This window comes from Odontesthes bonariensis, chromosome 17 (genome assembly GCF_027942865.1).
Source record: "Odontesthes bonariensis isolate fOdoBon6 chromosome 17, fOdoBon6.hap1, whole genome shotgun sequence".
In the NCBI taxonomy this organism is placed as follows: Eukaryota; Metazoa; Chordata; class Actinopteri; order Atheriniformes; family Atherinopsidae; genus Odontesthes; species Odontesthes bonariensis.
In genome coordinates, this window is record NC_134522.1 from 23875333 (window position 1) to 23886373 (window position 11041).

The following is an 11041-nucleotide window of genomic DNA, read 5'->3' on the forward strand; positions in this document are numbered from 1 at the left end:
GCGCATGCTCAGTATTGCCTTTGTGCAGACCTAACAAGCTAGATAGCAACAACAGCTAGCCTCAAACAGTAGACGGCAGAGGGGTAGCTAGCTGGTTAGCTACGCAGCTAATCATGGTGAATGTAAAGAAGCGGAAAGGTCGAGTGATTGACTCTGACTCCGAAGACAGTGCTAGTGACGATAATTTAGATCAGGTATGTCAGCATTTTTGAGATTCAGTTCCAACTGGTGGCTTTATAAGTTGTCAACAGTCTGAGGTGAAGCTAACGTATGCTAATGACTGCGCTGTGTTTGGCCTCGCTTGAACAAGCTGAAATTGGCCTGTGTAATTTGCCCTTTTTGTGTAAACATGCCATTCCTATCGTGCATATATGATGTTTTTTCCTCGAGTGTTTCTGTAAGGCGTCTGGCAAAGTGCAACGTGCAAAGTGATGGAGGTTGGGTCTTAGAACCAGCCTGCTCTGTTAAGGCACGGGTTACATTACGATGTGCAGTGAATGTTGCTACAAAATGCCGCGCCACTGGCCTCCGATTGGTTTCAATCAAGCCTAAGCCTCTTGCCGACGGCTGTGCACTGTTTCATACTTGTTTGGTAGTTTACAGACTGAAAGAGAATGGGATATGTTTGCTCAAACTGAGGTGGTTGTAGAGCCGCATTTTATTTAGCTTGAATCTTATCTCCCGAATGACGTCATGGGCTCTGAGCTGAAGTTCTATTTTGGTGTTGTTGATAGTGAACAAGTGCGGGCAGTATGAATAACTGTGCTCGCAATTTGTAACTTTGATTGGAGGTAAATATTTGTAATGCTCATAGTGGTTCCTTAAGGAAGCGGAGATAACCGACGCAGTGAAAACGACCACAAGACACCAGTCAGGTTCAGTAAGCCTTTGGTTGCTGAAACCATATACTGATCCGGGATATCTCTGTTACAATGAAAAGAGGCAATGTTGAGCAAAAATACTGAAAAGTTACTCTATATCCAGCATTAGTTTGAGTTTGGGATCCAATTTAAACACTCGCCCAATGCACACATCCGTAATATCTATCTGAGGCCAGTGCTCACTTTTTTCCCCAAAGCTGGGCATCTGTGTACTACAATGTGTAGAACTGACCTGAACCATTACATCATGCGGCCATAAAGTTCTGCAGCTAGGGCTGTCATTGTCGTTTAATTTAATTTAGCAGTTGTCACAGAAAGACTTGCAGTTAACATGTTATTGTCCCTTTCAGTTTGTTATATGCTGATGTTAGTTTTATATTTGTGGTGTAAATGCCAGTTTCATTTGGCTCCAGATCCATCAGATTGACAGCTCAATCTCCTTTTCCTTGTGGCTTAAATTGAAACTGCTCACAAGCGATACTGTGGTGTTCGGCCGTGCCTCCAAATGCAGTCATTGGCATTTTCGAAGTTAAGTACCGTTACAGGTGGATCAGTTATTGTCCACCTGGAGGATGCCAGATGATTGTGTGTGTGTGTGTGTGTGTGTGTGTGTGTGGGGTGGTGGGGGGGGGGGGGGGGGGGGGGGGGGGGGGGGTAAATGTACAAAAAGTAAAGAGACATATTTAAGACTAGGTAATAGTGTACGTTAAGTTGCCTGCATTAGTGACAGAGCATGTCTTTAGAATAGATTTGTTTAGGCAAAGAGTGCATGCAAAGTGTTACCAAAAAAAGGAAAGAAAAGGGCTTCTAGCTAGTTTTGTTAGTTTCAGCTTGCTCAAAAAAAAGGTTTTCTAACTGAGCACTCAAACAAAAGGGGTCTTAAGGTGGATCACTTGAAAGTTGGGCAAAAGCACTGTTAACCCTTTGAAACACAAGGCAACAATCGGCTTCAACACAGCCAGCAGGTCCCGAGGCGTTCGATGCGGGGGTTGCGAACATCAATCGGATTATTCAGATTCAGTTTAAAACATGGAAATAGGGATGGAAGCATGACGTTTATGTTAGCCTCTACCAGCTGTTTTTTTGTTGTTGTTGTTTTTACACAGGTGAATGCAAACAGTCTGTGGTTCTAAGTCTTCAGGCAATTGTGTAAGTCGTTGTGAAAGGCTTTGCTGTGGTGCATAGAACCAAGTCTGCATCGAACTGGGAAGGAATTCACAACACTTTAATTTTTGTTGTATAAAAGGTGAAAACGGGTGATGTGCCCTGTTGGATTCTGCCTTTCCACTTTCTTGTAGTAGCAGTTGGCACAGCGTAACTTTGTTTCTTATATGTACTAGTGGGACCTTTTTAATTACAATTGTCTTCAACCAAGGTTTTGCAGAAATCTTAGGACACGCTGCTGCTCACATTACCAGCATCATTGATGCTTTCCTCAGATGAAGCTTCAACGCTGTTTTGCCATTTCAACTGACTTTGGGATGTTTGTCCTGGCATAAGCATGAAGGAAAGTTGCCTTTACTGTACAACTCCATGTGTCGCTTTACAAAAAGGACAGGTCTCTGCTGTTACTTCTTTTGCACTTATAGCCTACTCACAGCTAATAGTGGATGGCTGAAATCTGATTTACTTATTAATTTATTTTCAGGGCCAATTTACTACTCTTTAAACTATGTCTGTCTATGAATTTACTTAGATGTTGATTTCTGGATTGAATCACCGTTTTCTCTATTCAGGAGCTGTTGTCTTTGGCAAAGAGGAAGAGGGTCGATTCGGGTGAGCAGGAAGAGCCTGTTAACAAACCAGCAGCCTCTACAGACTCTGAGACATCCGACAGTGATGACGAGGTACAGCAGTCCTAGTATTTGCGCCTCAGTTTGGAACATATCTGGCACAAGTGAATGGACCACAATTCTTAAAAGTGAAAGTGAAAGTAAAAATAGTTTCAACTTTTTTTTTTCCCCCAGTGGACTGTGGGCGGCGCCAAAGGCAAAAAGAAGGTTAAACCGGGGAAAGGCACTGAAAAAAAGAGCGCCACAAAGAAGAAGGTTAACAAAACAACAGCATCTGGCAGCTCAGATGGAGACAGCTCAGCGGACAGCTCTGCTCCAGAGGAGGGTATGTGTCCTCTTGCCGTTCATAGAGAAAATACGCTCGGTATTCCAACACCAGTTGGTTGACAAACTTCTCCCAAAGAGCTCAGCTGTGTGATTAGTGCATTTTTAATGTCTTGTGTTCCGAAAAATCAGTTCAGATGTGAACTAACTTATTTTAACAAAATGAATCCACACGGGTTTCATGGCAGCTTACACAAAGTGCAAAAACTTCCCATAAACTGTAAATTACACAGCACCAGGGTGCCATGTCCACAGATATTTTAGGTGGATGGGATTACATGACTCACGCACTCATCCCCTTTAGCCCAGGTGGAACCCAGCGGAGCATCTAAGCTGTTGTTTATTTGTGTTACACCGTCCTGTTACACACTGCACCCGTTAATGGAAAACTTTGAATTTAGTCAAGATGGGAAATTTCACGAGAAAATATTTATTCTCTCACAAACAGTTTAGGTCAAGTTACTTTTAAAAAGTAATTAGTTACAGTTACTAGTTACTGCTCCCAAAAAGTAATTGAGTTAGTAACTCAGTTACCACATTGTGGTAACCACAAGTAATTAGTTACTCAGCAAAGTAACTGTGGCGTTATTTTTTATGTTCTATAACGCTGTTACGTTCTATAACATCTTTAACATCATATGTTTATATTAACTGATTGAAGAGTAAAAACACTATATACAGTCATTTAGAACATTCGGTATTTATTTGAACTCAATAGATTGCAGCCTGCCATATGATGCATAGGAATAAAAACATAAATATTGAATATAAAATGGTGATGGTGGTCACCTGTTTCTGAGCCGAAAAATCGAGTGTCGTTTGTTTTTGAGTGGCTCCGTCTCCTTCGCTGGGGCTCACGCTAGCTGCATTTTGGCTTGGGGTTGGGTTAGCTAGCTGCATTTGGGCTTGGGGTTGGGTTAGCTAGCTGCATTTGGGCTTGGGGTTGGGTTAGCTAGCTGCATTTGGACTTGGGGTTGGGTTAGCTAGCTGCATTTGGACTTGGGGTTGGGTTAGCTAGCTGCATTTGGGCTTGGGGTTGGGTTAGCTAGCTGCATTTTGGCTTGGGGTTGGGTTAGCTAGCTGCATTTGGGCTTGGGGTTGGGTTAGCTAGCTGCATTTGGGCTTGGGGTTGGGTTAGCAGCTGCAGAAGCAACAAGTGCTTCATATTCACATGGGTTGATGTAAGGTGCTTCATTAGATTTGAGTTACTTGAGGCAGACGTGGATAAAGTTTTTTTCCCTGGGCATAGCGTGCATGTTACATACACATTCTTGCCTTTTATCTCCACGAGTGAGAAGTAGTGCTGATACTTCCAGTTAGAGAACGCTACCTTTGAACTTCCCTGGCTCGTCGCCGCTGTCTTGTGTGTGTTTAGTAGTAGTCGTCAGCGCGTGCAGCGAGACAGCGTGAGCACAGCCAATCATCATCGCATTTGCAACGGTGTCATCATCCTCACCCCTGCTCTCTCCAGACAGCATGCAGCTGATGTGTAGCCGAAAGCCTACAACCAAATTGTTGTAACGCGCCACTTTATATTCTCAGTAACGATAACGGCGTTGTAACGATGGGAAAAGTCATTAATTAGATTACTTCGTTACTGGAAAAATAACGGCGTTACTAACGGTGTTATACTTAAACGCCGTTACTCCCAACACTGCTCACAAATAATTAAAGTTTTGACTCCCTCGGCCAAGGAGAGGTTACTTTGATATTCCAGTTAAAAGAAGGCGATACAAAAGCTGCGTGAAACACAGAAAAGTGCATAAAATGTGAGATTTGGTTGAGAAAAAGCAGACTAGGTTCAAAAGAGAAGTAGAGTTTGGTCAAGCTTGAAGTTGTTTCCTGAAGAATTTTGTCCTGATGGATGATTATTTATTTATTTTCTAATTATAACTGTAACACTAACCTAACCTCGCGTAGCAGCAGGGCAGCGGGTGTCCTCCGCTACTGCAAATAAAACTGATCTACTGCATTTCCAAATTCTAATAGATATACGTAAAACTTTCAGGCGAGGTGTCGGATTCAGAGAGCAACAGCTCATCCTCCAGCTCCGACTCAGACTCCTCCGAAGACGAGGTGTTCAGGGACGGCTACGACGACGACTTGATGGGCGACGCTGAGGACAGGGCGCGTCTAGAGCAGATGACGGAGAAGGAAAGAGAGCAAGAGCTGTTTAACAGAATCGAGAAGAGAGAAGTGCTCAAGAGACGGTGAGTAGCATTAATGCTGGAGTAAAGAGCCTTTTTTTTCTTTTTTTTAACCTTAAAAGAATAGCAAACGTGCATTAAAACTCAAAGACATTCATGCCGTGTGCAGAATTGTATTGCAGCATTGCTTCGCGTGAGCTTTGACTTTGTTCATTCGAACTCCCGTTTGTTTCCAAAGGTTTGAAATCAAGAAGAAGCTGAAGACGGCAAAGAAAAAAGAAAAAGAGGAGAAGAAAAAGAAGCAGGAGGAAGAGCAAGAAAAAAGGAAACAATCTCAGGTTCAAGACACTCAAGTGGTGAGTCCAGTTTTGAAAGATTATTTAACAGATCACATGATGATGATGTGTAGGATTAGGCCTCAATTCTCAGGGTGATGTCAAATCTTGGGGTAAATAAAAAAAACAACTCAGGTACACCATTATTTCTAAACGGCTTAATTGATTAAATATTGATTTGATTTTAAATAAACATTATATGTACATATTTTATTTCTTTACTGTTTTGTTTATGTGGCTGTAATTTCCGTTCGTCTTTAGGTCATGTCACACAACAAGGAAAGACGATCCAAACATGACGAAAAACTGGACAAAAAGTCCCAGGCCATGGAGGAACTGAAAGCTGAACGTGAGAAGAAGAAAAATAAAACAGGTCGGTGAGCTTTTTACACTCCTCTGTGACTTTTTTGTTGTTGTGAGAATTCGAGCGGCTTTAATAGCTGACGTCTCCTCTCTCCGCAGCCGAGCTGCTGGCCAAACGGGAGCCGCTGAAGACGAGCGAAGTTTACTCTGACGACGAGGAGGAAGAGGAGGAAGATGATGACAAGTCGTCGGTCAAAAGTGATCGGAGTTCGCGTTCGTCGTCTTACGACGATGACGAGTAAGCGCTGTTAGGCGGCACATTCACCTCAGTCGCGGGCTTGTCTCGCAGTTTCCGGGTAACTTCTTGCGCCGCATTCTGCTTACAGAAAAGAGGAGACTCCGCCAAAGTCGCAGCCCGTTTCACTACCAGAGGAGCTCAACAGGATCCGCCTGTCCAGACACAAGCTGGAGCGCTGGTGCCACATGCCCTTCTTTGCAAAGACTGTGACTGGCTGCTTTGTGAGGATAGGCATTGGGAACAGCAGCAGTAAACCGGTTTATAGGGTGAGCTTGACTTTTAGGTCGCGTCTCTTAGGTTTAGATGACAGGACGCTCCAATATGTTGACGATACTGAAGATCAGAGATGAATTAGAAAGTAGATTTTGTTTGATAAAGATTTGATTGAATTTTATTTCCTCACATTGAAAGGTTGCCGAAATTGTGGATGTTGTAGAGACAGCAAAAGTTTACCAACTTGGAACAACGCGGACAAACAAGGGATTACAGTTGAGGTGGGTATCGTATCATGAATGCGTTGAAAGTAATTAAATTGGTACTTTAGAATAATTTAATTGGCCTTTTGCTTCATTATCCCCTAAACAGTGACCCTCTAATGCTGTAAATCTTCCTCAGACACGGTGCCGACACGCGGGTTTTCAGGCTTGAGTTCGTATCAAATCAAGAATTCACAGAAAGTGAATTCATGAAGTGGAAAGAGGCCGTAAGTGGATTTAAAGATTCGATTAATGGACTACTGTACCTAATACTGTACCTAATTGGAGTAAGACTGCTTCAATTGAAATGTTCTGTCTGCAGATGATTATTGCCGGAATGCAGGTACCAACCCTTGATGAAATTACCAAGAAGGAACAGTCCATCAAGGAAGCTCTCAACTACAAGTTTAATGACAAAGACATTGAGGATGTGAGTCAGTTTTGCAAGATGTTCACTGATTCCTCTGGTCTCATGCTGTGTGAACCGAAACGAACCACTTTTATCCACACTCTCTGCAGATCGTAAAAGAGAAGGACAGATTCAGAAAAGCACCACCAAATTACGCCATGAAGAAAACGCAGTTACTCAAAGATAAGGTAAAAGGGAGTCAAATTGTTTACACATTGCAATCTTAAAATGTTTAAATTTAGACGTTGTTCCTGCTCTCTTGTACGTTGTCTGAGAACAGCTGTCAGGATTGTCGGTGTCACCGGTTTGTGGCCATTCAGAAATGATTGTGTTTTGATTGAAGGCCATGGCAGAGGAGAACGGAGACGGCGAGAAGGTGAAAGTGATCCAGGACGAGTTAAATGAACTTGAGGAAAGGGCAGAAGCACTTGACAGACAGAGGACCAAGAACATCTCTGCCATCAGGTACATGCAAGTGACGGTTCTAGATGTGATGACTCCTTTCTAAACAGTTGAGGTTATACGTTGCTAAGAAGTACGTTATGGAAAATATAGCCTCTGTTTAAAAGCTCAGGGATATTAGCATTTCTTGTTCTAATTTTAACTTTTGTCCTTGATGTTATTATTTTCATTGCTTTGTTTCTATCTTTGACTCTCAAACTGTTGTTGTCCAGCTACATTAATCAGAGGAACAGAAGTTGGAACATTGTTGAATCTGAGAAAGCTCTTGTGGTAAGTGTCCACTTCATCTGACACCAGCCTCGTTCATCCGCCTTTTCATGTATACTGATACTGACTTTTTCAAAGCTGCCAAGTGGATTCTTGCTGACTGAATAAACACAGACAGCATCGTGGGAAATAATTATTTTGAGCACAGTTGGTTTTCGATTCAAAACGATAAAAAGGAAAGAAAAAGCGATCAACAATGTCGTGTTTTGTTGGAAGACGTGCTGGTCACACTCACCCTCCTGTTATTGTGATTATTCACATGAATCCCAATAAGTACTTTAATGACTACATGAAAGTAACAGAGCATTGCTCTCAGAGTAAGAGAATTATGGGACGGTCCATGCTAAACACGGCTATAAAGGAAGCATTGAAGCTACTTACTAATTCAGCTAGCTGCTGTCATGGCTACCACTAAGTTACTTTTAAGTTTTTGTTTTATGTATTTTGCATTTTTTTTAAGTTAGTTTTTTCCATTCACTTTGGTACCTTACTAAACTAAATGTGTCACGCCTCCAGCCTGTGAGAGCCTGTGGAAATGCTAGTATAGCATTAACATTAGCCACGTACGTTTTGGTTCACAGCAGCGTGTGCTAGTAGATTTGTATGTTGGATGTTAAGGAAGATGTGTCTTCACCCCTTTATTTTGCTGGAGCTTGAGTCTATTGTCCAAGGTGTGATGATGATAAAAAATATGTCTGTTTTTGTTTTTCTGTGTATTTTCCAACAGGCTGAAGGACAGAATGCCAAAAACCAACAAATGGACCCGTTCACGCGAAGACAGTGCAAACCAACCATGGTGTCTAATGTAAGTTATCTGTGATCATTTTTGGAACAGCTGTTGTTTGTGTGGAATCGACCGCTTGATTTTTCATTAAATCTCTCCTTTTAAAGATTACTTTAAAAGTAATGAGTGTCAGTTGTGATGATGTTAATTGATGTTTGAGGAATATAGTTCTTGAAACTGGCATGAAGGGATTTGCAAGAGGGATTGGGATTTCAGAAAATAGTCGTGATTTATAGACTGATGCTCGTTTCACGTCAGTATTTGGTGATCAGTTTGATCCTCACCAGAGGATCTTTGTTGCGTCCGACCCTTGCCCTCACATGTTGATTCTGATCCATTGATGTATGCTCAGATCGGCCCTAACGTTGGCCAGGATCATCCCTGCTATATGTTTAGGGTGATAAATCTACTTTTTAGTTTTAGTCCTTTTAGCCCGCCTCTCCTTTGTTCTGCAGGCCAGAGATCCATCAGTCCATGCAGCTATTCTCGCCCACCTGAACCAGAAGTACGGCTCTGGGTCAGATGCAGCAGAAAATGCTAGTGACGAGAAGAACAAACTGGTAAGCTGGACACACACACCCTGAACTTCGAGAGTGAGCACAGACCTTCACTTCTTAAACTAGAGTTTGTTTAGTTACGTGAAAATAACGACAACTCCCGGGTCTAAAGGATTGTCATGCACATTGCATGGGGCCTGTACATTTTAATCAAATTATGCTTGGAAAGACAATGTTCAAGATTTGTTAAGACGTGTCAAATGTTGCGTTAAAGAGTAAGCGTTCATTTGATGCTGTAGTCCTTGTTTGTCAAATTTCTTTGCTAGCTTGGTGTCTGGCAGGATTTAACTCTTACAAGCGACAAAGCAAAGTGTACTTCACTTTGCAGAAGATGTTCCGCTCACTAATCAAAGCGATGTTACATAACTTGTTTCTCTTTTCTCTTTTGGTAAAGGATCAAGCTAACCTAAAAGACAAAGATCTCCCCAAGCCAACCACTGACCTCTCAGAAGATTTGTTTAAAGTTCATGATTTTGATGTTAAGATTGACCTACAAGTTCCTAATGCAGGTGAGATGGTTTCCCAGCAAAAGCACAAAGTGTCTGCCACTGACTGTCATAGCAATGTTGCACAGATGCATGATTTCTTATGATTTCCTCTTTCCACAGAGGCAAAGTCTCTGTCTGTGAGCTCCAACGCGCTACCAGTGAAGGACGGTGCCCCCCGCAGGTCCCTCAATCTGGAGGACTACAAGAAGAGGAGGGGCCTGATCTGATCTCACTCAGAAACCACATTGCATGTGTAATTGGTCGTTCTGGGGAGAGTATGTATGTATGTATGTATGTATGTATGTATGTAGGTATGTGCGCGTTTAGTTGAGAGAAAGTGAGCGTGTGTGTATGAATGACACTTGAAGAATGTGTGTTTGAGTGTTGATGCAACAGGCTGTTCATCCAAACAGAGGAAATACTGATTGAAAAAAGACATTTTTCTCAAAGGATCTCTCTTGGAAGAAACTTGTCCAGGTATCTGTTGTTTTTGCATTATCACAGATACACTTGTGTACTGTGGGGTTTTGTTTTGTTTAGTTTTTGTTTCTCAATCTTAACCTCCCCCCATGCTCCTCTGGAGTTCTTCAAAAGGACGGAATTTGTGGATTATTACCTTGGACAAGGATGCCACCATAAAGGACTTAGGTTGTTGTCATTTTGAAATTACTGGACATTTGTTGAGTGGATCAGCTTGTCCCAACCAATAAAGAATTGATGTATATCTTTTATCCTCCCTTAAATGTAGGAAAATCTGCCCTTGCTGTCCATCCTGAAATTGAAGAGCCTTTTGGGCTTTTGCAGAGTGTAGATGAGTACCATTTTTGACTTGAGCATAACTTGGCCCTACATGACAAATATGAAAAATTCAGTACACGTCAGCTGGAGATTTGTCACTTTTTAAGTCTTTGAAATAGCCCATTTTAAGATGAACTCTTTTTCTATGGTTGGTCCTGTTATAAAAACGTTGCTTCATTTTGGTTATTTCTTGTTTGGTAGTTCATGGGAGTAACTCCTCTGCCCTTAAGTTCCAGAGAAGATCTAAATGTTATCGATTGTGTCCATAGTCAGTTCCTGTATTGATGTGGCATGCCATGTAAATATGCATTTTCGAGTGAGTGCGGAACAAATAAAGAGGCACTGTTTCATAAAATTATGTGTGTGTTTGTTTGCTTTTCCAAAAATGAGTATATGACAATCCAACTCCTCTGGTGAGTGTATCTTTCCAAGATATTCATTTTCAGTTGAATAAACCAGGCTGAGATTACTCTTACAGCCTATGGTAATTATACTCACTGGTTGTAGTTTGTTTAATTTAGGAATTTACTCTTATTCAGCAGCTTAAAATCTTTCCATGTTAATTGTATTTCAGAAATATGTTTCTTAAAACTAGGTAAATTACTTAATAAGAAGACAAAAAACAATTTTAAAAAAATGCTCCTGTTTGTGAACATGTCCATTCGACTTTTTTTTTCTTTAAACGGTAGTTCAGTAGAGTGCGTGTCATTGGTTAATTT

General features: G+C 41.6%; 1 protein-coding gene across 1 annotated transcript; it reads left to right on the forward strand.

Moving 5' to 3' along the window:
- The first annotated feature begins 30 nt into the window (after positions 1-30).
- On the forward strand, positions 31-10677 carry rtf1 (RTF1 homolog, Paf1/RNA polymerase II complex component). The gene is made up of 18 exons (XM_075447762.1): positions 31-194; positions 2618-2728; positions 2849-2999; positions 5007-5208; positions 5384-5501; positions 5742-5853; positions 5943-6081; positions 6170-6347; positions 6493-6575; positions 6697-6784; positions 6880-6987; positions 7077-7154; positions 7310-7431; positions 7641-7698; positions 8423-8500; positions 8935-9039; positions 9431-9545; positions 9645-10677. Exons 1-18 carry the CDS (start codon positions 114-116, stop codon positions 9749-9751), a joined length of 2034 nt encoding a protein of 677 aa, XP_075303877.1. The 5' UTR covers positions 31-113; the 3' UTR covers positions 9752-10677.
- The last annotated feature ends 364 nt before the right edge of the window (positions 10678-11041 follow it).

Coding starts and splice junctions, on each gene's coding strand:
- rtf1 (XM_075447762.1), top strand. CDS start 114: ATGGTGAATGTAAAGAAGCGGAAAGGTCGAGTGATTGACTCTGACTCC. Junction 6,988..7,076: donor ATGACAAAGACATTGAGGAT/GTGAGTCAGTTT, acceptor CACTCTCTGCAG/ATCGTAAAAGAGAAGGACAG. Junction 9,040..9,430: donor GTGACGAGAAGAACAAACTG/GTAAGCTGGACA, acceptor CTTTTGGTAAAG/GATCAAGCTAACCTAAAAGA.